Source organism: Salmo salar, chromosome 18 (assembly GCF_965601325.2).
Source record: "Salmo salar chromosome 18, fSalSal1, whole genome shotgun sequence".
NCBI classification, from domain to species: domain Eukaryota; kingdom Metazoa; phylum Chordata; class Actinopteri; order Salmoniformes; family Salmonidae; genus Salmo; species Salmo salar.
The window spans coordinates 3,457,020-3,484,893 of NC_138308.1; the positions used below are offsets into that span (position 1 = coordinate 3,457,020).

General features: G+C 43.7%; 1 protein-coding gene across 1 annotated transcript in view; it reads right to left on the minus strand.

The window, feature by feature from the left end:
• The window catches only part of LOC145861720 (cadherin-23), a 385,582-nt gene that overhangs the window by 308,814 nt on the left and 48,894 nt on the right, over positions 1-27,874 (minus strand). The window contains exon 2 of the mRNA XM_082964671.1: positions 15,037-15,140. Coding sequence (XP_082820797.1) covers positions 15,037-15,121 — 85 coding nt within the window. The 5' untranslated portion in view covers positions 15,122-15,140. The remainder of the gene's footprint in view (positions 1-15,036; positions 15,141-27,874) is intronic.

Consider the following 27,874-nt stretch of genomic DNA (forward strand, 5'->3'; position numbering starts at 1 on the left):
TAAGATTAGAAAGGTTCAAAATGTAAGTAAAACAACACAGCATAATTGAAAAATATATGGCACATGGAAACCAAACAAGGGTGGTCTATGGTGATAGGTGGTATTAAAGAGCTTATGTTTGGTAATGTATTATTGTTATGTGATTGCTTTACATAAAAGTACCATTAAATATCACTAAGCTAAGGACCCTGGGACTAAACACCTCCCTCTGCAACTGGATCCTGGACTTTCTGACTGGCCACCCCCAGGTGGTAAGGGTAGGTAACAACACATCTGCCATGCTGATCCTAAACACAGGGGCCCCTCAGGGGTGCATGCTTAGTCCCCTCCTGAACTCCCTGTTCACCCACGACTGAGTGGCCAAGCACGACTCCAACACCATCATTAAATTTGCCGATGACACAACGGTGGTAGGCCTCATCACCGACAACGATGAGACAGCGCCTATAGGGAGGAGGTCAGAGACCTGGGAGTGTGGAGTCAGGACAACAACCTCTCCCTCAACGTGATCAAGACAAAGGAGATGATCGTGGACTACAGGAAAAGGATGGCTGAGCACTCACCCATTCACATTGACGGGACTGAAGTGGAGCAGGTCGAGAGGTTCATGTTCATTGAGGTCCACATCACCAACAAACTATCAGGTTCCCAATACACCAAGACAGTCGTGCAGAGGGCACAACATCGCCTATTCCACCTCGGGAGACTGAACAGATTTGGCATGGGTCCTCAGATCCTCAAAGATCTATAGCTGCACCATCTAGAGCATCCTGACTGGTTGCATCACCACCTGGTAAGGCAACTGCTCGGCCTCCGATCGGAGAGTGCTACAGAGGGTTGTAAGTACGGCCTAGTACATCACTGGGGCCAAGCTTCCTGGCATCCAGGACCTTTATACCAGGCGGTGTCAGAGGCAGGCCATAAGAAAGAGTCCCGCCACCCTAGTCATAGACTATTCTCTCTGCTACCACACGGCAATCTGTCCTGGAGTGCCAAGTCTGGGTTCAAAAGGCTTCTTTAACAGCTTCTACCCCCAAGACATAAGGCTGCTAAACAGTTGCTCAAATGGCTACCCAGACTATTTGCATTGATCCCACCTTTCTTTACGCTGCTGCTACTCGCTGTTTATTATCTATGCATAGTCACTTTACCCCTACCTAGATGTACATATTACCTCAAGTACCTCGACTAACCTTTTCCCCCTGCACATTCACCCTCCCTCCCAGAAGCCTGGTGGGGATGAGCGAGCCAAGCCAATGGGTTCGTAGATTCAACCCCGCAGCACACACTGATCCTCAGATCCTCAAAGATCTATAGCTGCACCATCGAAAGCATCCTGACTGGTTGCATCACCACCTGGTAAGGCACACACTGGTAAACAGCACACACGGTTTATCATACCATTCAAGATGGCGTAGCAGTAGGATGTGTGTGTTTGTCTTTGTCTTATCCTGTGTAAATAGCCAGTCTTTTTGTATATATCTTAATCTCACTATCTATCTACGAACTAAATATACTTTCCGGCAACCCGCCTCACCCAATGTGGTACTGATCTGCTATTTTTATTCTTATAACTGGAATTTCCATCAGGAGCTAGCCAGCTAACTAGCTACTAGTCTTTGTTAGCCAAGGCTAGCGGTCTTCACCTTTTTCTCGGTCACCAGCCAGCCTTAGCTCAGACAACACCTGCCAGTTTGCACAATGCGATATCATCCCAGAGCATATCGGACTGCTTTTCTCTACCACATCTCCGGATTCCTGTTGCTCTGGATCATTACACCGGATCATCACAGCTAACTAGCTGCAAACGAGTGGCTACTGTTAGCTAACGCCTCTGTCCCAATGCAAGCACCAGCTAGCCTTGAGATAGCCTCGAGCTAGGCCCATATACCAGCTAATTCTAGGGCTACAATACCTCCTTTGCCAATTGGCCTGGACCCTTTATTGTCGACATGGAGCCCGGCCGATCCGTCATGACCGGACTGCTGACGTGATCGCCCATTGTGGTCTCAACACGCAATTCTGTAACGATTTCGCCGAAGAACCATCTACTAGACCCAGCCCGCTAGCTTTTCCGAACGCTGTGTCCTCTGCTCGCCTAGCGTAGTAGTGACTACCAAACAGCACCCTGACTCACCTGTTGCTGCTCTTTTGACACTATGATCACTCGGCTACACAACTGGTGCCCCCTGGACTGTCTCAATAACACGGTTCCTCATTTTGTTTACCTGTCGGCCCCAGCCTCAAACTCAGGTCCTGTGTGTACCTAACTGACCCGCTCTGCCCATTCATCGCCATTTACCCATTGTTGTCTTAGCTCTCCTGATCAACACCTGTGATTGCTTTATGCCTCTCTCTAATGTCAATATGCCTTGTCTACTGCTGTCTTGGCTAGTTCTTATTGTTTTATTTCACTGTAGAGCCCTCAGTCCCGCTCAACATGCCTTAGATAGCTCTTTTGTCCCACCCCACAGACATGCGGAGACCTCACCTGGCTTAACTGGTGCCTCCAGAGATGAAACCTCTCTCATCGTCACTCAACGTCTAGGTTTACCTCCAATGTACTCACATCCTACCAGACCATTGTCTGAACATTATGCCCTGAATCTATTCTACCACACCCAGAAATCTGCTCCTTTTATTCTCTGTCCCCAACGCACTAGACGACCAGTTCTTATAGCCTTTAGCCATACCCTTATCCTACTCCTCATTTGTTCCTCTGGTGATGTAGAGGGTAACCCAATGCCCTGTTGCCCCCAGTTCCACCCCTATTCCCAGGCCACTATCATTGGTTGACTTCTGTAACCGTAAAATCCTTGGTTTCATGCATGTTAAGATCAGAAGCCTCCTCCCCAAGTTTGGTTTATTCACTGCTTTTGCACACTCCACCAACCCTGACGACCAAGCCGTGTCTGAATCCTAGCTTAGGAAGGCCACCAAAAATGTTGACATTTCCATCCCCAACCACAACATTTTCCGCCAAGATAGAACTGCCAAAGGGGGTGGAGTTGCAATCTACTGCAGAGATAGTCTGCAGAGTTCTGTCATGCTATCCAGGTATGTGCCTAAACAGTTTGAGCTTCTACTTTTAACCTGTTAGGGCTAGGGGGCAGCATTTGCACATCTGGATAAAAATTTTTTACCCGATTTAATCTGGTTACTAATCCTACCCAGTAACTAGAATATGCATATACTTATTATATATGGATAGAAAACACTCTAAAGTTTCTAAAACTGTTTGAATGGTGTCTGTGAGTATAACAGAACTCGTTTGGCAGGCAAAACCCTGAGACATTTTCTGACAGGAAGTGGATACCTGATGTGTTGTATTGACTTTAAACCTATCCCATTGAAAAACACAGGGGCTGAGGAATATTTTGGCACTTCCTATTGCTTCCACTAGATGTCACCAGCCTTTACAAAGTGTTTTGAGTCTTCTGGAGGGAGATCTGACCGAACAAGAGCCATGGAACGATGATGTCCCATTAGACACCTGGCGCGCGAGTTCATGTTGGGTACCCTCGTTCCAATACGTTATAAAAGAGTATGCATTCGTCCACCTTGAATATTATTCATGTTCTGGTTAAAAAAGGCCCTAATGATTTATGCTATACAACGTTTGACATGTTTGAACGAACGTAAATATATTTTTTCCCCTCGTTCATGACGAGAAGTCCGGCTGGCTTAGATCATGTGCTAACAAGACGGAGATTTTTGGACATAAATGATGAGCTTTTTTGAACAAAACTACATTCGTTATGGACCTGTGATACCTGGAAGTGACATCTGATGAAGAGAATCAAAGGTAATGGATTATTTACATAGTATTTTCGATTTTAGATCTCCCCAACATGACGTCTAGTCTGTATCGCAATGCGTATTTTTCTGGGCGCAGTGCTCAGATTATTGCAAAGTGTGATTTCCCAGTAAGGTTATTTTTAAATCTGGCAAGTTGATTGCGTTCAAGAGATGTAAATCTATAATTCTTTAAATGACAATATAATATTTTAGCAATGTTTTCTAATTTTAATTATTTAATTTGTGACGCTGACTTGACTGCCGGTTATTGGAGGGAAACGATTTCCTCAACATCAATGCCATAGTAAAACGCTGTTTTTGGATATAAATATGAACTTGATAGAACTAAAAATGCATGCATTGTCTAACATAATGTCCTAGGAGTGTCATCTGATGGAGATTGTAAAAGGTTAGTGCATCATTTTAGCTGGTTTTATGGTTTTGGTGACCCTGTCTTTGACTTGACAAAACATTACACACAACTCTTGTAAATGTACTGTCCTAACATACTCTAAATTTATGCTTTCGTCGTAAAACCTTTTTGAAATCGTAAAACGTGGTTAGATTAAGGAGATGTTTATCTTTCAAATGGTGTAAAATAGTTGTATTTTTGAAAAATTTGAATTTTGACATTTATTTGGATTCAAATTTGCCGCTCTTGAAATGCACCTGCTGTTGATGGAGTGCACCACGGGTGGCACGCTAGCGTCCCACCTAGCCCATAGAGGTTAAAAGTCCACCTTTCCAGAAATAAGTCTCTCACTGTTGCCGCTTGTTATAGATCCCCCTCAGCTGTGCTCTGGACAACATATGTGAATTAATTTCCCCCCATCTATCTTCTGAGTTTGTACTGTTAGGTGACCTAAACTGGGATATGCTTAACACCACGGCCATCCTACAATCTAAGCTAGAGGACTCAACCTCACACAAATTATCAAGGAACCTACCAGGTACAACCCTAAATCCGTAAACACGGCACCCTCATAGATATCATCCTGACCAATCCTGACCAATCTGCCAACTAAATACACCTTTGCCAACTAAATACACCACACCATCTCAGCGATCACTGCCTCATTGCCTGCATCCATAATGGGCCCGCGGTCAAACGACCACCCCTCATCACTGTCAAACACTCCCTAAAACACTCATGCTAGCAGGCCTTTCTAATCAACCTGGTCTGGGTATTCGGGAAGGATATTGACCTCATTATGTCAGTAGAGGATGCCTGGTTATTCTTTAAAAGTGATTTCCTCACCATCTTAAATAAGCATGCCCCATAAAAAAAATGTAGAACTAAGAACAGATATAGCCCTTGGTTCACTCCAGACTTGACTACCCTTGACCAGCACAAAAACATCCTGTGGCATTCTGCATTAGCATCGAATAGCCCCCGCGATATGCAACTTTTCAGGAATGTTAGGAACCAATATACACAGGCAGTTAGGAAAGCTAAGGCTAGCTTCTTCAAACAGAAATGTACATCCTGTAGCACAAACTCAAAAAAGATCTGGGACACTGTAAAGCACCTCCTCCCAGCTGCCCACTGCACTGAGGCTAGGAAACACTGTCACCACCGATAAATGTACAATAATCGAGAATTTCAATAAGCATTTTTCTATGGCTGGCCATGCTTTCCACCTGGCTACCCCTATCCCGGTCAACAGCTCTGCACCCCCCGCAGCAACTTGCCCAAGCCTCCCCCATTTCTCCTTCATCCAAATCCAGATAGCTGATGTTCTGAAAGATCTGCAAAATCTGGACCCCTAAAATTCAGCTGGGCTAGACAATCTGGATCCTCTCTCAAAAATTATCCACCGCAATTGTTGCAACCCCTATTACTAGCCTGTTCAACCTCTCTTTCGTATCGTCTGAGATCCCTAAAGATTGGAAAGCTGCCGCGATCATCCCCCTCTTAAAAGAAGGAGACATTCTAGACCCAAACTGTTACAGACCTATATCTATCCTACCATGCCTTTCGAAAGCCAATTTTGAATCCCACCGAACCTTCTCCACTCTGCAATCTGGTTCCCGAGCTGGTCATGAGTGCATCTCAGCCACACTCAAGGTCCTAAACGATATCGTAACCGCCATCGATAAAAGACAATACTGTGCAGCCGTCTTCATTGACCTGGCCAAGGCTTTCAACTCTGTCAATCACCGCATTCTTATCGGCAGACTCAACAGCCTTGGTTTCTCAAATGACTGCCTCACCTGGTTCACTAACTACTTCTCAGACAGAGTTGAGTGTGTGAAATCGGAGGGCCTGTTGTCCGGACCTCTGGCAGTCTCTATGGGGGTGCCACAGGGTTCAATTCTCAGGCCGACACTTTTCTCTGTATACATCAATGATGTCGCTCTTGCTGCTGGTGATTCTCGGATCCACCTCTATGCAGACCACACCATTCTGTATACTTCTGGCCCTTCTTTGGACACTGTGTTAACAAACCTCCAAACAAGCTTCAATGCAATAAAACACTCCTTCCGTGACCTCCAACTGCTCTTAAATGCAAGTAAAACCAAATGCATGCTCTTCAATTGATTGCTGCCTGCACCTGCCCGCCCGTCTAGCATCACTAATCTGGACGGTTGTGACTTAGAATATGTGGACAACTACAAATACCTAGGTGTCTGGTTAGACTGTAAACTCTCCTTCCAGACTCACATTAAGCATCTCCAATCCAAAATGAAATCTAGAATCGGCTTCCTATTTTGCAAGAAAGCATCCTTTACTCATGCTGCCAAACATACCCTCGTAAAACTAACTATACTACCGATCCTTGACTTCGGCGATGTCATTTACAAAATAGCCTCCAACATTCTACTCAGCAAATAGATGTAGTCTATCACAGTGCCATCCATTTTGTCACAAAAGCCCCACATACTACCCACCACCGCGACCTGTATGCTGTCGTTGACTGGCCCTCGCTTCATATTCGTCGCCAAACCCACTGGCTCCAGGTCATCTATAAGTCTTTGCTAGGTAAAGCCCCGCCTTATCTCAGCTCACTGGTCACCATAGATGCACCCACCCGTAGCACGCACTCCAGTAGGTATATTTCACTGGTCTACCCCAAAGACAACTCCTACTCTTCCTTCCAGTGCTCTGTTGCCAATGACTGGAACGAATTGCAGAAATCACTGAAGCTGGAGTCTTATATCTCCCTCACTAACTTTAAGCATCAACTGTCAGAGCAGCTTACCGATCATTGCACCTGTACACAGCCCATCTGGAAATAGCCCACCCAACTACCTCATCCCCATATTATTATTGTTTTGCTCCTTTGCACCCCAGTATCTCTACTTGCACATTCATCTTCTGCACACATTGACTGTACGTTTGTTTATGTGTAACTCTGTGTTGTTGTTTTTGTCACACAGCTTGCTTTATCTTGGCCAGGTCGCAGTTGTAAATAAGAACTTGTCCTCAACTGGCCTACCTGGTTAAATAAAGGTCAAATAAAATTATTAAAAATCACACACAATTGATTAATGGACTGTTGACTGTATATATTTTTCTCTTGCTTTGTTTGCTCTTTTCCATATTATGTCTGTCTAATATGCTACCCAGGAAAGGGCTGAAAATATCACATAATAATATGTTGCCTTAGAAATAAGGTTCATGAAATCAATATCTTGCTAACATCAGATAACATTCATATATTAGCCATTTCTGAGAATCACTTAGATAATTATTTTGACGATACAGCATTAGCAATACAAGGATATAACATCTATAGAAGAGACAGAAATGCTTATGGGGAGGTGTTGCTGTAAATATTCAAAGCCATATCCCTGTAATGCTTATAGAAGATCTTATGTCAAGTGTTATTGAAGTGTTGTGGTTGCAGGTTCACTTGGCCCATCTAGAGCTTTGTCTTTTGGGGTGTTGCAATAGGCCACCAAGTGCTAACAGTCAGTATCTAAATAATATGTGTGAAATGCTTTATAGTGTATGTGATGTAAACAGAGAGGTCTACTCTCTTGGGGAACTGAAAATTGACTGGTTTTCATCAAGCTGTCCGCTAGAAGAGGAAGCTTCTCACTGTATACAGTGTCATAATCTGGTTAAGGTTATTAATCAATCTACCAGGGTGTTTACAAACACTACAGGAACAAGATCATCCACATGTATCGATCACATTTTTACTAATACTGTAGAACCTTGTTCTAAAGCTGTATCCATACCCATTGGATGCAAAAGGTGTATGTAAAATGTATATGTAAAATGTATGTACAGTTGAAGTCGGAAGTTTACATACACCTTAGCCAAATACATTTAATCTGAGTTAACAATTTCTGTCATTTAATCCTAGTAAAATTCCCTGTTTTAGGTCAGTTAGGATTACCACTTTATTGTAAGAACGTCCGAATAATAGGAGAGAGTGATTTATTTCAGATTATCATTATTTCAGATTATCTTTCATTACATTCCCAGTGGGTCAGAAGTTAACATACACTCAATTAGTATTTGGTAGCATTGCCGTTAAATTGTTTAACTTGGGTCAAATGTTTCGGGTAGCCTTCCACAAGCTTCCCACAATAAATTGGGTGAATTTTGGCCCACTCCTCCTGACAGAGCTGGTGTAACTGAGTCAGGTTTGTAGGCCTCCTTGCTCGCACACACTTTTTTAGTTCTGCCCACATATTTTCTATAGGATTAAGGTCAGGGCTTTGTGATGGCCACTCCAATACCTTGACTTTGTTGTCCTTAAGCCATTTTGCCACAACTTGGAAGTATGCTTGGGGTCATTGTCCATTCGGAAGACCCATTTGCGACCAAGCTTTAACTTCCTGACTGATGTCTTGAGATGTTGCTTCAATATATCCACATAATTTTCCTACCTCATGATGCCATCTATTTTGTTAAGTGCAAGCCTACCCCTTTTCCCTCCAAGCATAAATGATGGTCATTATGGCTAAACAGTTCTATTTTTGTTTCATCAGACCAGAGGACATTACTTCAAAAAGTACAATCTTTGTCCCCATGTGCAGTTGCAAACCGTAGTCGGTCTTTTTTATGGTGGTTTTGGAGCAGTGGCTTCTTCCTTGCTGAGCAGCCTTTCAGATTATGTCGATATAAGACTCATTTTACTGTGGATATAGATACTTTTTTAAAATTTAATACATTTTAGTATAAGGCTGTAACATAACAAAATGTGTAAAAAGTCAAGGGGTCTGAATACTTTCCGAAGGCACTGTATATGTTTTGACCATGACAGTTTATAATCTAAGGTAACGCCAAGTATTTTTGTCTTAATCAACGTTAATGATCATGCTAATCATGCATGGCAAACTATTTTAGTTTTCATACTTTAAAAAAAATGTGATTAGCTATAATCATAATCCTTTTTGGTACACATTTATGTTTTAGAATACTTTATAAGAAATGGTGTATAGGTGTTAGCACTAGTACTTTCCATTTGCCCAGCAGAGTATATTGTTCAGTCCACTTGAACCTGGTACTGTAGTTAGTGTAAAGCATTTTGACTAAGTTTAATTTTCTTATTCCTGTAAGAGATTAAAGCTAAGAGCTATATTAATGTTTTTATGAAAGGTACTCATGGTATATACAGTCGTATGAAAAAGTTTGGGCACCCCTGACATTTTCCATGATTTCCATTTATAAATAATTGGGTGTTTGGATCAGAAATTTCATTTTGATCTATCAAATAACTGATGGACACAGTAATATTTCAGTAGTGAAATGAGGTTTATTGGATTAACAGAAAATGTGCAATATGCATCAAAACAAAATTAGACAGGTGCATAAATTTGGGCACCCCAACAGAAAAATCACATCAATATTTAGTAGAGCCTCCTTTTGCTAAAATAACACTCTAGACGCTTCCTTTAGCCTCTAATGAGTGTCTGGATTCTGGATGAAGGTATTTTGGACCATTCCTCCTTACAAAACATCTCCAGTTCAGTTAGGTTTGATGGTTGCCGAGCATGGACAGCCCGCTTCAAATCATCCCACAGATTCTCAATGATATTCAGGTCTGGGGACTGGGATGGCCATTCCAGAACATTGCACTTGTTCCTCTGCATAAATGCCCGGGTAGATTTTGAGCAGTGTTTAGGGTCGTTGTCTTGTTGAAATATCCAGCCCCGGCGCAACTTCAACTTTGTGACTGATTCTTCAACATTATTCCCAAGAATCTGCTGATATTGAGTGGAATCCATGCGACCCTCAACTTTAACAAGATTCCCAGTACCGGCACTGGCCACACAAATCCCCACAGCATGATGGAACCCCCACCAAATTTTACTGTGGGTAGCAAGTGTTTTTCTTGGAACGCTGTGTTCTTTTGCCACCATGCATAACGTCCCTTGTTATGACCAAATAACTCAATCTTTGTTTCATCAGTCCACAGCACCTTATTCCAAAATGAAGCTGGTTTGTCCAAATGTGCGTTTGCATACCTCAAGCGACTCTGTTTGTGGCGTGTGTGCAGAAAAGGCTTCTTCCGCATCACTCTCCCATACAGCTTCTCCTTGTGCAAAGTGCGCTGAATTGTTGAACGATGCACAGTGACACCATCTGCAGCAAGATGATGTTGTAGGTCTTTGGAGGTGGTCTGTGGGCTGTTTTTGACTGTTCTCACCATCCTTCGCCTTTGCCTCTCCAATATTTTAGTTGGCCTGCCACTTCTGGCCTTAACAAGAACTGTGCCTGTGGTCTTCCATTTCCTCACTATGTTCCTCACAGTGGACACTGACAGCTTACATCTCTGCGATAGCTTTTTGTAGCCTTCCTCTAAACCATAAGGTTGAACAATCTTTGTTTTCAGGTCATTTGAGAGTTGTTTTGAGGCCCCCATGTTGCCACTCTTCAGAGGAGAGTCAAAGAGAACAACAACTTGCAATTGGCCACCTTAAATACCTTTTCTCATGATTGGATGCACTTGTCTATGAAGTTCAAGGCTTAATGAGCTCACCAAACCAATTGTGTGTTCCAATTAATCAGTGCTAAGAAGTTTCAGGAATTCAAATCAACAGAATGACAAGGGGGCCCAAATTTTTGCATAGCCTATTTTTCACATCTGATTTAATTTAATACAACTTAATATTGCTACACTAAAAATCTTTGTCTGGACAATACCCCAGTACTCAGCTTTTATTAGAAAATGAATGGCATGCCACTGTGATCATTTTCTGTGACGACAGAGTAAATTATTATGCAGCCTCAGAGTGGTGCCCAAACTTTTTCATACGACTGTATATTCTGTGATCCTGTTTGTTTAGGGTTTTTGACTGTAATAAGAACATACCACATTTAAGTACCTTAAAGTGTTTATTGATATGCACAGTCACTCACATTTGATTCCATCTCATAGTGGTTTATAAGTCAGTATTTGTGAATTGATGTGTTTTTCTGTGGATTCCTGTTTATTGTATTTATATTGAACTTTGCACATTGAATGTGAGCTACCATCAGATTAAAATAGAGTTGGGTGCAGCCTAGTAAATTATAGGTGGGATATATGGCCAATATCTAAGTATATTGTACTGTTGACGTATTGTAGCTCATTGTACAAATTTCATATTAATATTTACTCAAGGTGATTCTTTTTTTTGTAAGAATTTGAATTTACCAAATACAACCCGGCATTCTTTTCCTAAATTATTCAGTTGTGCGGTTTGCATTTCTCCCTACTGCTCCAGTAGCGAACCTAACTGGTCCAATAGAGTTTAAGCTTAAACATACAGTAGCCCATAGTGTTAAGCAGTTGTTACATATAATGTCCCACAGTTGACAGTACGTGTCAGAGCAAAAACCAAGTCATGTGTAAAATCAAATCAACGTGTATTTGTCACGTGCGCCGAAACAACAGGTATAGCCCTTACAGTGAAATGCTTACTGATCAACAGTGCAATTTTTAAGTAAAAAATAGGTATTAGGTGAACAATAGATGAAGAAAGAAAAACAACAGATAAAAGACAGTGAAAATAACAGTAGCGAGGCTATATACAGGCATCGATTAGTTGGACTAATTGAAGCAGTATGTACATGTACAGTGAGGGGAAAAAGTATTTCATCCCCTGCTGATTTTGTATGTTTGCCCACTGACAAATAAATTATCAGTCTATAATTTTAATGGTAGGTTTATTTGAAGAGTGAGAGACAGAATAACAACAAAAAAATCCAGAAAAACGCATGTCAAAAATGTTATAAATTGATTTGCATTTTAATGAGGGAAATAAGTATTTGACCCCTCTGCAAAACATGACTTAGTACTTGGTGGCAAAACCCTTGTTGACAATCACAGAGGTCAGACGTTTCTTGTAGTTGGCCACCAGGTTTGCACACATCTCAGGAGAGATTTTGTCCCACTCCTCTTTGCAGATCTTCCCCAAGTCATTAAGGTTTCGAGGCTGACGTTTGGCAACTCGAACCTTCAGCTCCCTCCACAGATTTTCTATGGGATTAAGGTCTGGAGACTGGCTAGGCGACTCCAGGACCTTAACCTGTTGGGGATAGGGGGCAGTATTTGCACGGCCGGATAAAAAACGTACCCGATTTAATCTGGTTATTACTACTGCCCAGAAACTAGAATATGCATATAATTATTGGCTTTGGATAGAAAACACCCTAAAGTTTCTAAAACTGTTTGAATGGTGTCTGTGAGTATAACAGAACTCATATGGCAGGCAAAAACCTGAGAAGATTCCTTACTTGGGCCCTCACCAAACTCAGAATTACTATTAGAAAAATTTGATTACCTTTGCTGTTCTTCGTCAGAATGCACTCCCAGGACTTCTAATAATAATCTGTAGTTATATCCAAATACCTCCGTTTTGTTCGTGCGTTCAGGTCACTATCCGAAGGGTAACGCGCGAGCGCATTTTGTGACAAAAAAATTCAAAATATTCCATTACCGTACTTAGAAGCATGTCAAACGCTGTTTAAAATCAATTTTTATGGTATTTTTCTCATAAAATAGCGATAATATTCCAACCGGGCAACGTTGCATTCATTCAAAGAGAGAAAGAAAAACATGGCGAGTTTTCGTGACCGCGCATCTCCAGTCTTACTGTCCCCAGGCTGACCACTTACAAACTCTGCTCCTATACTTTGCCCAGAGACAGCAGACACCCCATTCCACTTTCTGGCGGCTTTAGAGTGCCAATGGAAGCCTTAGAAAGTGTCATGTTACAGCACAGATGCTGTATTTTTGATAGAGATGCAACAGAAGGACAACAAATTGTCAGACAGGGCACTTCCTGCATGGAATCTTCTCAGGTTTTGGCCTGCCATATGAGTTCTGTTATACGCACAGACACCATTCAAACAGTTTTAGAAACTTTAGAGTGTTTTCTATCCAAATCTACTAATTATATGCATATTCTAGTTTATGGGCAGGAGTAGTAACCAGATTAAATCGGGTACGTTTTTTATCCGGCTGTGAAAATACTGCCCCCTATCCCAAAGAAGTTAAGAGTGTGCTCCTAATCTCAGCTCGTTACCTGTATAAAAGACACCTGGGAGACAGAAATCTTTCTGATTTGAGAGGGGGTCAAATACTTATTTTCCTCATTAAAATGCAAATCAATTTATACAATTTTTGACATGCGTTTTTCAGATTTTTTTTGTTGTTATTCTGTCTCTCACTGTTCAAATAAACCTACCATTAAAATTATGGACTGATCATTTCTTTTTCAGTGGGCAAACGTACAAAATCAGCAGTTGATCAAATACTTTTTTCCCTCACTGTAGTGTGGTCTAAAGCTTATCATGAGATACCCTACTTCAGGCGAACAAAATCTAGAGACTTCCTTAGATTTCGTGCACCAGATGTTGTTTACAAATATGCACAGACCGCCCCCCCTCGTCTCACCTGAGTGTGCTGTTCTATCAAGCCAGTATATCCCACAAGATGAATATCCATGTCATCATTTAGCCACAATACGGTGAAACATAAGAGGTTAAAGTTTTTGATGTCCCGCTGGTAGGATATTCGTGATTGTACCTAGTCTAATTTATTGTCCAATGATTGTACGTTCGCAAGTAATACTGACGGTAAAGGCAGATTTCCCACTCGCCGTCGGCAGATCCTTAAGAGGCACCCTGCTCTATGTCCTCTGTACCTGCCTCTCTTTCTCTTGCCAATGACAGGGATTTTGGCCTTGTCGGGTGTCTGAAGTACATCCTGTGCGTCCTGCTTGTTGACTTAAAAATCTTTGTCTAATCCGAGGTTGACGATCGCTGTCCTGATATCACACCCTGATCTGTTTCACCTGTCTTTGTGCTGTCTTTGTGATTGTCTCCACCCCCCTCCAGGTGTCGAACATCTTTGCTATTATCCCCAGTGTATTTATACCTGTGCTCTCTGTGGTCTGTTGCCAGTTCGTTTTGATTGTCAAGCATACCAGCGTTTCTCCCCTTGCTCATGTCTGTTTCTAGTTCCTGGTTTTGACCATTCTGCTTGCCATTCTGTACCTAGTCACATCCCACTGGATTATTGATCTCTGCCTGCCCTGACAATGAGACTGCCTGCTGTTCTGTACCTTTTGTACTCTGATCTGGAGTTGACCTGTCGTTTTGCCTGCCCACTGTTCTAGTAATAATCTTTTGTTATTTCGAGACTGTCTGCATCTGGGTCTTCCCTAAAACGTGATACCATGAGGTCGAAGGAATTGTCTTTAGAGCTCCAAGACAGGCTTGTGACACAAGGAAGGGTACCAAAACACTTCTGCCTTATTGAAGGTTCCTAAGAACACAGTGGCCTCCATCATTCTGAAATGGAAGCAATTTGGAACCACCAAGACTCCTCCTAGAGCTGCCTGTCACAGCAATGCTGTCACAACCAGTTTACACGGCATCGTAATTCACAACACACTCAAACACACACATACACGCATGCACACACAAACATACATGCATGCACACACACACACACACACACACACACACACACACACACACACAAACACAAACACATAAACACCAATCAAACAGACAAATTGTGCAAGATCGATCATCAGGTGTAGATGAAGAAAGCTTGACTAGAGAGACAAGAAGTGATAAGGGGGAGAATAATAGAAATGGAAAACAAAGAAAACATTTATACAAAGGGTAAAAAATAGGGGTTCAGAGAAGAGAGCGCAAGAATTAAAGAAGGGTAGAGGAGAGGGAGGGGAAAAGAGAGAATAAGGAGCGGAGTGTGTGGATGGAAGGAGATGAGAGAGTGAATGAGCGGGGGATAACATGGAAAGTAAGTAGTGGGGACTCACCTTCGCAGAACGTGTGGAGGATGAAGAAGAATAGGAGGAGCTTGGCCACAGTCATCCTGCCACCAAAACCCACACTCCACAACATCGCCTGCTCCTGCTCCGCACTGCAACATACACACATATAGGAAATACTCAGCATGTCTATGTGTGTGTTTAAAGACAATGCTCAATGTCAGCCTCAGAGAGAAAACAAAGTAAGGTTTTATGAGAAGGAGCACATTTAGAAGCAGGGCAGTTTTTCAAAATATTTAAAGGGAAATTTCACACTGGGGGAATCAGGGCTTATTTTCATCATGTCTGAATCGTTTCTAGGTCAGTGAGATGTGGCCGGCCAGAAAGGCAGGTCAGGGCTTCGCTCGCTGAATGATACACCCTGTGACGACTTCCAGTGTAATGATTGTGTGGGGGGAATCTATGTTACACTGATTGCATTATACGTTTTTGTGGGTGTAGATATGATTGTCCTTGTTCGATAGAGCCATTGGACGTCTTTCAGCAATATTCCGATAGGCCGATTCTCTGCTAAATATACAAGCAGAAACATTTCTTCCAGTCTCTGAAAGACTACAACTTGTGTTGGGTGGTGCTTCATGCTCTGGCCCCCGTCCCTCCCCAAGGCTTTTTTGAAAAGGAGGCGGACACTAACAACAATCCTTTGGGGAAAACTGTCCAGATGCAATGGCTTCAAGTGATTCCTCTCATGAACACGAATTCAACAATGGAACATCTATTAGCTACATGGTAACATTCAACCATACATGTTTTAACCACAAAATAGCGAAGAGGATTCAATACGAAAGCATTGGATTTAGCTAACTTTAGAAGCTCAGCTACAGCCGATGTCAGAACCAGTAGGTCACGTGACAAATACAGTGCACCTAGCTTACTTTAGTTCATCTACTGAAACCCATAGTGTGTATTTATGGCTAACATACTACTTGTTAGAGTGAGGGGAAATCAGATTATTTTTCTGTTTGCTAATTTAGCTAACTAGGTAGCTAGTTAACTAAGTTAGCTAGCTAAACAACAACCAGTAGCCATATCTATGACTAAAACTATAAGAGATCTTTAGTATCTCGATTGTAAAACCTCTTCTCTTTTTAGTCGTAAATATGGCTAGCTGTTAAACAGCAAGCTACAATGTTACAACCAGCCACCTAAAGCTAGGTTTACCAGCAAACGTTAGCACATGACTAGAGTTGGCTAGCTAGTTAGCCTGGCGCCTGCTAACTTGTAATGTGCCATGCCTTGTGTTTGTAACATGTTAGCAAACGTGTAACGTCAGCAACTGTAAATAATTTTACTAGCTAGCTATGTAACATAATTGATGACGGTTGACATAGGTTATGATTATGAATGTGGATGCATTTCAATCTCACAAAATTATAGGCATAACACAAGATAGGATTCCAAACAGATGTAAATAACAATTATTGCATATCCATAAAGCTAGCTAGCCAAGTTTACTAGCAAACAGTAATGAGGAACAATCATAGAACAATTTACTTTGTAAATCTCTAAAACTGAAGCTGGATTTACTATAAACATATTTGCCTTAGCATGCCTGATAGACATGGCTGTAAGTAGATACTGTGTTGTGGTGCCTGGGCTTCTTCTTGGAGTGGATTCTAGATTAAAGAAACATAATAATTTTGTCTGCGTGTGTCATGGGATCCCGTGAACTGTATCCCTCTGCTGGAATTCAAGCAGATGACTCATGAGGAGCTGAATGGCACTCCTTCCACAGCTTTACAAGTATTACCTGAACTTACTGTATGTTACTTGAGAATTGCAATTTCATTATGACCACCTCTCCCATCATCTGCTGATGACCAGTTCTCTTAGCTACAGATTTTTACACGAGATAATGTGATTTAACCAAAGATTTTGGAATCCATTACTGGAAGTTACAGGATAGGTACTGTTTGGTGTAGCACAGAGAATTTCTGTGATGTCGTCTTCGTCCTCGATTCGGGGAAACAGGAGTCTTATAAAATATTTGTGTCCAGTTGCAGGGGGTCAGTTTGAATTTAGAAAATTATTATTTTTTTCCATAAAGTAATCCAACAATATGTGCACCACCATTGTGTCTATTTCAAGTCTTCTCACTCATTGACCGAGACAGGTCATCATGACATGCAGCACTTTGGGGTGGACACCCAGCTGACTCGATCAATGACAGAAGTCTCTAAATATACCCGAGTTCCTTGGGTATATCACATTATCTGGTATAACAATCTGTAGCTGCCATTCTCTGCACTTGTGTGTCTCTACACCTGAGACACACTTGGACACACTGAACTGTACTACACTGTTCTTACAATTTTCTTTGGATATGTTAACATTCTTTTTGAATACCCAGTTCTCTTAAGTAAGCATTAAATAGTGTACAAATAAACAAACATTATTTGGATATAATAACAGTATTTGATATCTGAATGTCTAGCATCTGTTTGATGCAACAGAGCCCTGTACAGCTTATATAAAAATATTTGGTGAATCCATCAGGGCAGACAAATTTCAAAGATTGATAGAAAATATCCATATTTATTTTATGTTGGTTCTACATCAGGGCTCTCCAACCCTGTTCCTGGAGAGCTACCTTCCTGTAGGTTTTCACTCCAACCCTAATCTAGCACAGCTGATTCTTATAATTAGCTGGTTGATAAACTGAACCAGATTAGTTACAACTGGGGTTGGAGCAAAAACCTACAGGAGGGTAGTTCTCCAGGAACAGGGTTCGAGACCTCAGGTCTACACGGTCTTATGCTGAGCCACACTGGCTACGTTGACACAGGCAGACCAATTTTGATATTTTTTCCACTAATTGGTCTTAATCACATCAGATTTTTCAGAACTAAACACAGCCATAGTCCTTTATCTGGCTTCGGTACACTAGCAATGGTGTTTGGCATGGTGGGCTGGGGAAGCTGAGACTCTTGTGCTTATGGCGATTGGCATGATGACAAACAGTGAAAAACATATCTTGCCTAGAGAAGTTCTGAGATCATTGTTTTGGTCGTTCGAAGTAAACAATGCTGCCTTTGTTCAAGTTTGTGGGCACGCCCCCTCTACCTAGGGGGCGGTATGAGCATTCGCTATGAATGCTGGACTTTGTGGTTCACTATGAGCAGACTAAAACACAGGGAGTCGAAACTTCCCGATACTACCAGCTAAATGAACATGTGCTAGTTATAGCTTGCGATTTGGATAATTGTGATGTTTACGATAAAAATGTAATGTTGTTAATAGTAATGACTACATCCCGTGGCAAAGCCAGGGTGAAATTCCCCTTTAATTCAGATGGTCCTGTGTTATCTCAATCCTTTTCCCCCCATAAAATGTTGACCCCCCTCAGTTTTAGAAAGACACAGAAAGACATTGGGGGAATCTCAATTTGATTTCCTCGATTCCTCATATCCTCTCCTCCGTCCTCTTGTCGCCTCTTTTTGACAAAGGTCAAGAGTAGAAGAAACATGGAAAGAAATATGCTTGTATGGAAATTACATTTACAGAGGTGGAATCCCAACATACATGTGTAAAGTGGTAAAAATAAAATGTAGCTAGCTGTGCCTGTCACGTCCTGGCCAGTATAAGGTTAATTGTTTTTGTAGTTTGGTCAGGACGTGGCAGAGGGTATTTGTTTTATGTGGTTCGGGGTGTTGTGTTTGTGTAAAGGGTGTTTGATTTAGTATTTCCGGGTTTTGGTTTATGTTTAGTTAATTCTATGGTTAGTCTAGTGTGTGTGTTTCTATGTTTGGTTGATTGGGGTTGGGACTCTCAGTTGAAGGCAGGTGTTGTCTATCTGCCTTTGATTGAGAGTCCCATATATTAGGGTGTGTTTGTATGTGTTATTTGTGGGTGATTATTCTGTGTATAGCCTTGTGCCTTACCAGACTGTTTATTTGTCGAGTGTTCGTTTTTTTGTGTTTTGTTATTTTGTATGTTCATTTTTGAGATGAATTAAAAATCAAGATGAGCATTCACGTACCTGCTGCGTATTGGTCCACATTTTCTGATGACGATTTCGCATTATCGTCAGAAGACGAAGACAATTGTGACAGAATCACCCACCACCAAAGGACCAAGCAGCAGAGGAAGGAGCAGACGGAGTTCGAGTTGGACTGGCGGGAGAAGTGGACTTGGGAGGAAGTTCTGGACGGGGCCGGACCCTGGCATCAGGCTGGGGATTATCGACGCCCGCAGTGGGAAATTGAGGCAGCCAAGGCAGAGAGGCGGTGGTACGAGGCCAAGTACGCGCTGAAGGAGAAGCACGAGAGGCACCCCCAAGAAAATTTTGGGGGGGGGCACACGGGTAGTTTGGCTAGGCGTAAGAAGAGCCGGAAGCCAGCTACTCGTGGTTATATGGAGGAGCGTATGGGGTGGAGAGCGCTATGTTTCGCTGAGGAGCGCACTATCTCACCCATACGCACGCACAGTCCGGTGCGCGTTATTCCAGCCCCTCGCAGGTGCCGTGCTAGAGCGGGCATCCAGCCTGGTAGGAGGATGCCTGCGCAGCGCATCTGGTCGCCGGTACGCCTCCGAGGACCAGGCTACCCAACTCCCGCTCTACGCACGGCTACCATCAGGCCCCTGCACAGCCCAGTCTGCCCTGTACGAGCACCCCGCTCGTACAGGGCTACTAGTTCCATCCAGCCAAGGCGGGTTGTGCAGGAGGTAAGATCTAGACCGGCTGTGCGCCTCCATAGCCCTGGGTTTCCAGCTCCTGTCTCTCGTGCGGACCCGGAAGTGCGTCAACCCAGTCCGACTCGTCCTGTTCCCGCTCCCCGCACTAGCCTGGAGGTGCGTGTACATAATCTGGTAAGCCCAGTACCAGCACCACGCACCAGGCTACAAGTGCGTCAACCCAGCCTCGCCAGTCAACAGTCTTCATCAGAGCTGCCCGCCAGTCAACAGTCTTCATCAGAGCTGCCCGCCAGTCAACAGTCATCATCAGAGCTGCCCGCCAGTCAACAGTCATCATCAGAGCTGCCCGCCAGTCAACAGTCATCGTCAGAGCTGCCCGCCAGTCAACAGTCATCGTCAGAGCTGCCCGCCAGTCAACAGTCATCGTCAGAGCTGCCCGCCAGTCAACAGTCATCGTCAGAGCTGCCCGCCAGTCAACAGTCATCGTCAGAGCTGCCCGCCAGTCAACAGTCATCGTCAGAGCTGCCCGCCAGTCAACAGTCATCGTCAGAGCTGCCCGCCAGTCAACAGTCATCGTCAGAGCTGCCCGCCAGTCAACAGTCATCGTTAGAGCTGCCCGCCAGTCAACAGTCGTCAGAGCTGCCCGCCAGTCAACAGTCGTCAGAGCTGCCCGCCAGTCAACAGTCGTCAGACTGCGCTGAACTGCCGGAGTGGTCAGACTGCGCTGAACTGCCGGAGTGGCCAGACTGCGCTGAACTGCCGGAGTGGCCAGACTGCGCTGAACTGCCGGAGTGGCCAGACTGCGCTGAACTGCCGGAGTGGCCAGACTGCGCTGAACTGCCGGAGTGGCCAGACTGCGCTGAACTGCCGGAGTGGCCAGACTGCGCTGAACTGCCGGAGTGGCCAGACTGCGCTGAACTGCCGGAGTGGCCAGACTGCGCTGAACTGCCGGAGTGGCCAGACTGCCCTGAACTGCCGGAGTGGCCAGACTGCCCTGAACTGCCGGAGTGGCCAGACTGCCCTGAACTGCCGGAGTGGCCAGACTGCCCTGAACTGCCGGAGTGGCCAGACTGCCCTGAACTGCCGGAGTGGCCAGACTGCCCTGAACTGCCGGAGTGGCCAGACTGCCCTGAACTGCCGGAGTGGCCAGACTGCCCTGAACTGCCGGAGTGGCCAGACTGCCCTGAACTGCCGGAGTGGCCAGACTGCCCTGAACTGCCGGAGTGGCCAGACTGTCCCGAATTGCCAGACTGCCCAGACTGTCCCGAATTGCCAGACTGCCCAGACTGTCCCGAATTGCCAGACTGCCCAGACTGTCCCGAATTGCCAGACTGCCCAGACTGTCCCGAATTGCCAGACTGCCCAGACTGTCCCGAATTGCCAGACTGCCCAGACTCTCCCGAATTGCCAGACTGCCCAGACTCTCCCGAATTGCCAGACTGCCCCGACTGCCCCCCGGCGATGCCAGACTGGCCCGACTGCCCCTCGGCGATGCCAGAGTGGCCCGACAGCCTGGAACGGCCGGAACCAGAGCCACCTCCAGAAATAGGTGGGTTGGGGAGGGGGGGTGTAGCACAGTGCCGTCGTTGACGGCAGCCACCCTCCCTTCCCTCCCTTTAGAAAAGGGGAATTTTTTTTTTGTTGGTGTTGCTTGGGGTTATTTTTTAAGGTGCTTCTGGGGTAGCACCTTTAAGGGGGGGGGGTACTGTCACGTCCTGGCCAGTATAAGGTTAATTGTTTTTGTAGTTTGGTCAGGACGTGGCAGAGGGTATTTGTTTTATGTGGTTCGGGGTGTTGTGTTTGTGTAAAGGGTGTTTGATTTAGTATTTCCGGGTTTTGGTTTATGTTTAGTTAATTCTATGGTTAGTCTAGTGTGTGTGTTTCTATGTTTGGTTGATTGGGGTTGGGACTCTCAGTTGAAGGCAGGTGTTGTCTATCTGCCTTTGATTGAGAGTCCCATATATTAGGGTGTGTTTGTATGTGTTATTTGTGGGTGATTATTCTGTGTATAGCCTTGTGCCTTACCAGACTGTTTATTTGTCGAGTGTTCGTTTTTTTGTGTTTTGTTATTTTGTATGTTCATTTTTGAGATGAATTAAAAATCAAGATGAGCATTCACGTACCTGCTGCGTATTGGTCCACATTTTCTGATGACGATTTCGCATTATCGTCAGAAGACGAAGACAATTGTGACAGTGCCATACATTTTATAGATAAAATGATTAAGTAGCGTATCATTTTTAAATGTGTGCATGCTTTTCTCCGCACTCAAGGACAGGCGCAAACTCCTACGTTCACCTTATAACAAATTGACACTCCTACATATGGCAACCACTTCTATTTATCCGGGTCACAGAAAAGAAGGCGGAGGAGTCGAGGAGAGTACGGACTTGTGTCCAATTGAGAAAAGGCAATATTTCTACCAAATTTCATGGGATCATATAACAATCTTTGCTGAAGCATATGATGTGATATGTTAGAGATTTGCTTCCATTCTGTCTTAAATCTATATCCAAAAATGAGGAGGTACCACATCCGAAAGGGGGAGTAGAATTTGCACACAAACATTTGCTAAACTCATGAGGTATTTCCATGAAATGTTTTTCTTTGCTGTTTAGTCCTTGGGAGCTCCTCGCCTGCCTCTGTCGAAGTTCGGTACTTGTCGGAGTTCTGTGCAGGCGCGGACACATTGCCTTCTTTTTCTGTGAAGGTTTATGGCAGACTAGAATTTAAAAGGTGTACTGACCCCACCTACAGTACGGGCTAGTGAACGAGAAAGCTGTGTGGGGGGGGGGAAACAACATCACACAAAATACAAAAAAATAGACAAATCAAAATCAATCCCTCTCCTTCAGTCACAGTCCAATCAAAATCAACTCCCTACAGAGACTCAGGGGCCTGTGAGGGTGATACAGTAATCGACAGGATTCCTTGCAAGACCTCTGCTGTGAAATCACGGAGTCCCAAAAAGCATTCAGGCGAACTCACAATGATGCTAATTTTCTCAGATTTCTTCTCCATTTGTACTGTGCAGTTTATGACCATTGCAAAAAAATTATACAAAGTTCACCCTTTTCACATGCAATATGTCAGGATCACTCGGTTGGCGAGAAACATTCACTGGTGACTACTAACGGAGAGTGGGGTTAGTTCAGCCAAAGGGGTGAGTTGAGCAACCTATGTTTCTAGGAAACCACACACAAAATTAATAATTTGACGAAATATTTAGGAAGAGGTCATCATTTTATGAAGTCTTAGAAGGAAGAAACCACCTGAAAAAAAGTGGTAAGCAAGTAAGGTAAAAAAATGATTTTAACTATGTCAAACTAATTTATTGTGTTAGGGGTTTCATGATGCTTGTACAGTGCCTTGCAAAAGTATTCACCACCTTGGCATTTTTCCTATTTTGTTGCAATACAACCTGTAATTTAAATTGATTTTTATTTGGATTTCATGTAATGGACATACACAAAATAGTCCAAATTGGTGAAGTGTAATAAAAAAAAGAACTAAAAAACTGAAAATTGGAGCGTGCATATGTATTCATCCCCTTTGCTATGAAGCCCCTAAATAAGTTCTGGTGCAACCAATTACCTTCAGAAGTCACATAATTAGTTAAATAAAGTCCACCTGTGTGCAATCTACGTGTCACATGATCTGTCACATGATCTCAGTATATATACACCAGTTCTGAAAAGCCCCAGAGTCTGCAACACCACTAAGCAAAGGGCACCACCAAGCAAGGGGCACCATGAAGACCAAGGAGCTCTCCAAACAGGTCAGGGACAAAGTTGTGGAGAAGTACAGATCAGGGTTGAATTATAAAAAAATATCCGAAACTGTGAACATCCCACGGAACACCACTAAATCCATTATCAAAAAAAGGAAATAATATGGCACCACAACAAACCTGCCAAGAGAGGGCAGCCCACCAAAACTCACAGACCAGGCAAGGAGGGCATTAATCAGAGAGGCAACAAAAAGACCAAAGATAACCCTGAAGGAGCTGCAAAGCTCCACAGCGGAGATTGGAGTATCTGTCCATAGGACCACTTTAAGCCGTACACTCCACAGAGCTGGGCTTTACGGAAGAGTGGCCAGAAAAAAGCCATTGCTTAAAGAAAAAAATAAGCAAACCCGTTTGGTGTTTGCCAAAAGGCATGTGGGAGACTCCTCAAACATATGGAAAGAAGGTACTCTGGTTAGATGAGACTAAATTTGAAGAGCTCAAGGAGCTGGAGCAGTTTTGCCTTGAAGAATGGGCACTCCAAGAGACTTGCAGCTGTAATAGCTGCAAAAGGTGGCTCTACAAAGTATTGACTTTGCTGGGGTGAATAGATATGCACGCTCAAGTTTTCTATTTGTTTTGTTTTATTTCTTGTTTGTTTCACAATAAAAAATATTTAGCATCTTCAAAGTGGTAGGCATTTGGGGAAATCAAATGATACAAACCCCCCAAAAATCTATTTTAATTCCAGGTTGTAAGGCAACAAAATAGGAAAAATGCCAAGGAGGGTGAATACTTTCACAAGCCACTGTATCTAACGGAAAAGTACATCATTTTAAGATTGTTCAGTACATCAGTTGGGGTCTCCATAAATGTCAATATGAGGTCCTAAACCTAACATGAAAGTGCATCCTTGTAGCTGTGTGGGCTAATATAGTCAAAATGTTGGGGTAAGTTGAGCCTTGCCTTGGGGTAAGTTGAGCCTGGCCATGGGATAAACTAAGCCAATGGTTGAGCCAATGAAGTGTTTTCTTCCCAGGCATAATGCAAGACATTATTGCTGAGATATGAGGTAACAACAATGTTAAAGTGTTTGTTAGTTGTTAAGCCAGTGTTAAAATATGCTTAAAATTATTAAAAGACAAAAAGTGATTATAATGAATTGTGTTTGGAAAATAAAGATAGACAGGCTTAACTTCCTGCAGCTCAACTTACCATATATATATATATATATATACTGCTCAAAAAATTAAAGGGAACACTTAAACAACACAATGTAACTCCAAGTCAATCACACTTCTGTGAAATCAAACTGTCCACTTAGGAAGCAACACTGATTGACAATAAATTTCACATGCTGTTGTGCAAATGGAATAGACAACAGGTGGAAATTATAGGCAATTAGCAAGACACCCCCAATAAAGGAGTGGTTCTGCAGGTGATGACCACAGACCACTTCTCAGTTCCTATGCTTCCTGGCTGATGTTTTGGTCACTTTTGAATGCTGGCGTTGCTTTCACTCTAGTGGTAGCATGAGACGGAGTCTACAACCCACACAAGTGGCTCAGGTAGTGCAGCTCATCCAGGATGGCACATCAATGCGAGCTGTGGCAAGAAGGTTTGCTGTGTCTGTCAGCGTAGTGTCCAGAGCATGGAGGCGCTACCAGGAGACAGGCCAGTACATCAGGAGACTTGGAGGAGGCCGTAGGAGGGCAACAACCCAGCAGCAGGACCACTACCTCCGCCTTTGTGCAAGGAGGAGCAGGAGGAGCACTGCCAGAGCCCTGCAAAATGACCTCCAGCAGGCTACAAATGTGCATGTGTCTGCTCAAACAGTCAGAAACAGACTCCATGAGGGTGGTATGAGGGCCCGACGTCCACAAGTGGGGGTTGGGCTTACAGCCCAACACCGTACAGGACGTTTGGCATTTGCCAGAGAACACCAAGATTGGCAAATTCGCCACTGGCGCCCTGTGCTCTTCACAGATGAAAGCAGGTTCACACTGAGCATATGTGACAGACGTGACAGAGTCTGGAGACGCCGTGGAGAACGTTCTGCTGCCTGCAACATCCTCCAGCATGACCGGTTTGGCGGTGGGTCAGTCATGGTGTGGGGTGGCATTTCTTTGGGGGGGCCGCACAGCCCTCCATGTGCTCGCCAGAGGTAGCCTGACTGCCATTAGGTACCGAGATGAGATCCTCAGACCCCTTGTGAGGCCATATGCTGGTGCGGTTGGCCCTGGGTTCCTCCTAATGCAAGACAATGCTAGACCTCATGTGGCTGGAGTGTGTCAGCAGTTCCTGCAAGAGCACGGCATTGATGCTATGGACTGGCCCGCCCGTTCCCCAGACCTGAATCCAATTGAGCACATCTGGGACATCATGTCTCGCTCCATCCACCAACGCCACGTTGCATCACAGACTGTCCAGGAGTTGGCAGATGCTTTAGTCCAGGTATGGGAGGAGATCCCTCAGGAGACCATCCGCCACCACATCAGGAGCATGCCCAGGCGTTGTGGGGAGGTCATACAGGCACGTGGAGGCCACACACACTACTGAGCCTCATTTTGACTTGTTTTAAGGACATTACATTAAAGTTGGATCAGCCTGTAGTGTGGTTTTCCACTTTAATTTTGAGTGTGACTCCAAATCCATGGGTTGATAAATTGGATTTCCATTGATTATTTTTGTGTGATTTTGTTGTCAGCACATTCAACTATGTAAAGAAAAAAGTATTTAATAAGATTATTTCATTCATTCAGATCTAGGATGTTATTTTACTTTGACTTTATCCACGTTTTGTTACATTACAGCCTTATTCTAAACTGTATCAAATACATTTTTTTCCTCAATGTACACTCAATACCCCGTAAGGACAATGGAAGGCTTTGAGAACGTTTTGCAAATGTATTCAAATTTCAAAACTGAAATACCTTATTTACATCAGTACTCAGACCCTTTGCTATGAGATTCAAAATTGAGCTCAGGTGCATCCTGTTTCCATTGAGATGTTTCTACAACTTAATTGAGGCAACCTGTTGTAAATTTCAATTGATTGGACATGATTTGGAAAGGTACACACCAGTGTATCTAAGGTCCTGAAGTTGACAGAGCATTCCAGACCAAAAATCAAGCCATGAGGTCGAAGGAGTTGTCTGTAGAGCTTCGAGACAAGGTTATGTCAAGGCACAGATCTGGGAAAAGGTACCAAAAAATGTCTGCAGCATTGAAGGTCCCCAAGAACACCGTGTCCTCCATCATTCTTTAAATGGAAGTTTGGAACCACCAAGACTCTTCCTAGAGCTGGCCGCCCGGCCAAACTGAGAAATCGGGGGAGAAGGGCCTTGGTCAGGGAGGTGACTAAGAACCCGATGGTCACTCTGACAGAGCTCCAGAGTTCCTCTGTGGAGATGGGAGAACCTTCCAGAAGGACAACCATCTCTGCAGCACTCCAACAAATCAGGCCTTAATGGAAGAGTGGCCAGACGGAAGCCACCCCTCAGTAAAAGGAAAATGACAGCCCGCTTGGAGTTTGTCAAAAAGCACCTAAAGGACTCTCAAACCATGAGAAACAAGATTCTCTGGTCTGATGAACCCAAGACTGAACTATTTGGCCTGAATACCAAGCGTCACGTCTGGAGGAAACCTGGCACCATCCCTACGGTGAAGCAAAGTGGTAGCAGCATCATGCTGTGGGGATGTTTTTCAGTGGCAGGGACTGGGAGACTAGTCAGGATCAAGTGAAAGATGAACGGAGCAAAGTACAGAGAGATCCTTGATGAAAACCTGCTCCAGAGCGCTCAGGACCTCAGACAGGGGTGAAGGTTCAACTTCCAACAGGACAATGTCTCAAAGCACACAGACAAGACAGTGCAGGAGTGGCTTCGGGACAAGTCTCTGAATGTCCTTGAGTAGCCCAGCCAGAGCCAGGAATTGAACCCGATCCAACATCTCTGGAGAGACCTGAAAATAGTGCAGCGATGATTCCCATCCACCCTGACAGAGCATGAGAGGATCTGCAGAAAAGAATCGGTGGAAACTCCCCAAATACAGGTGTGCTAGGTTTGTAGCGTCATACTCTAGGCTATAATCGCTATAATCAACAAAGTCAACAAAGTACTGAGTAAAGGGTCTGAATACTTATGTAAATGTGGTATCTGTTTTAGATTTTTAATAAATGTGCAAATTATTCTAAAAAGCTGTTTTTGCTTCGTCATTATGTGGCATTGTGTGTAGATTGAGGGGAACAAACAATCTCATCAATTTTAGAATAAGGCTGTAACATAACAAAACGTGGAAAAAAGTCACGTGGTCTGAATACTTTCCGAATACACAGTATATATGTAGATAACCCTGTTAGAAAGAATACTATATTTCCCTTGACAGAGTGTAAAAAAACATCTCAACTTACCCCACTCTCCCCTACCCTTTTTTCTTCAGTCACTTGTTCCTTCAACTCTTGTC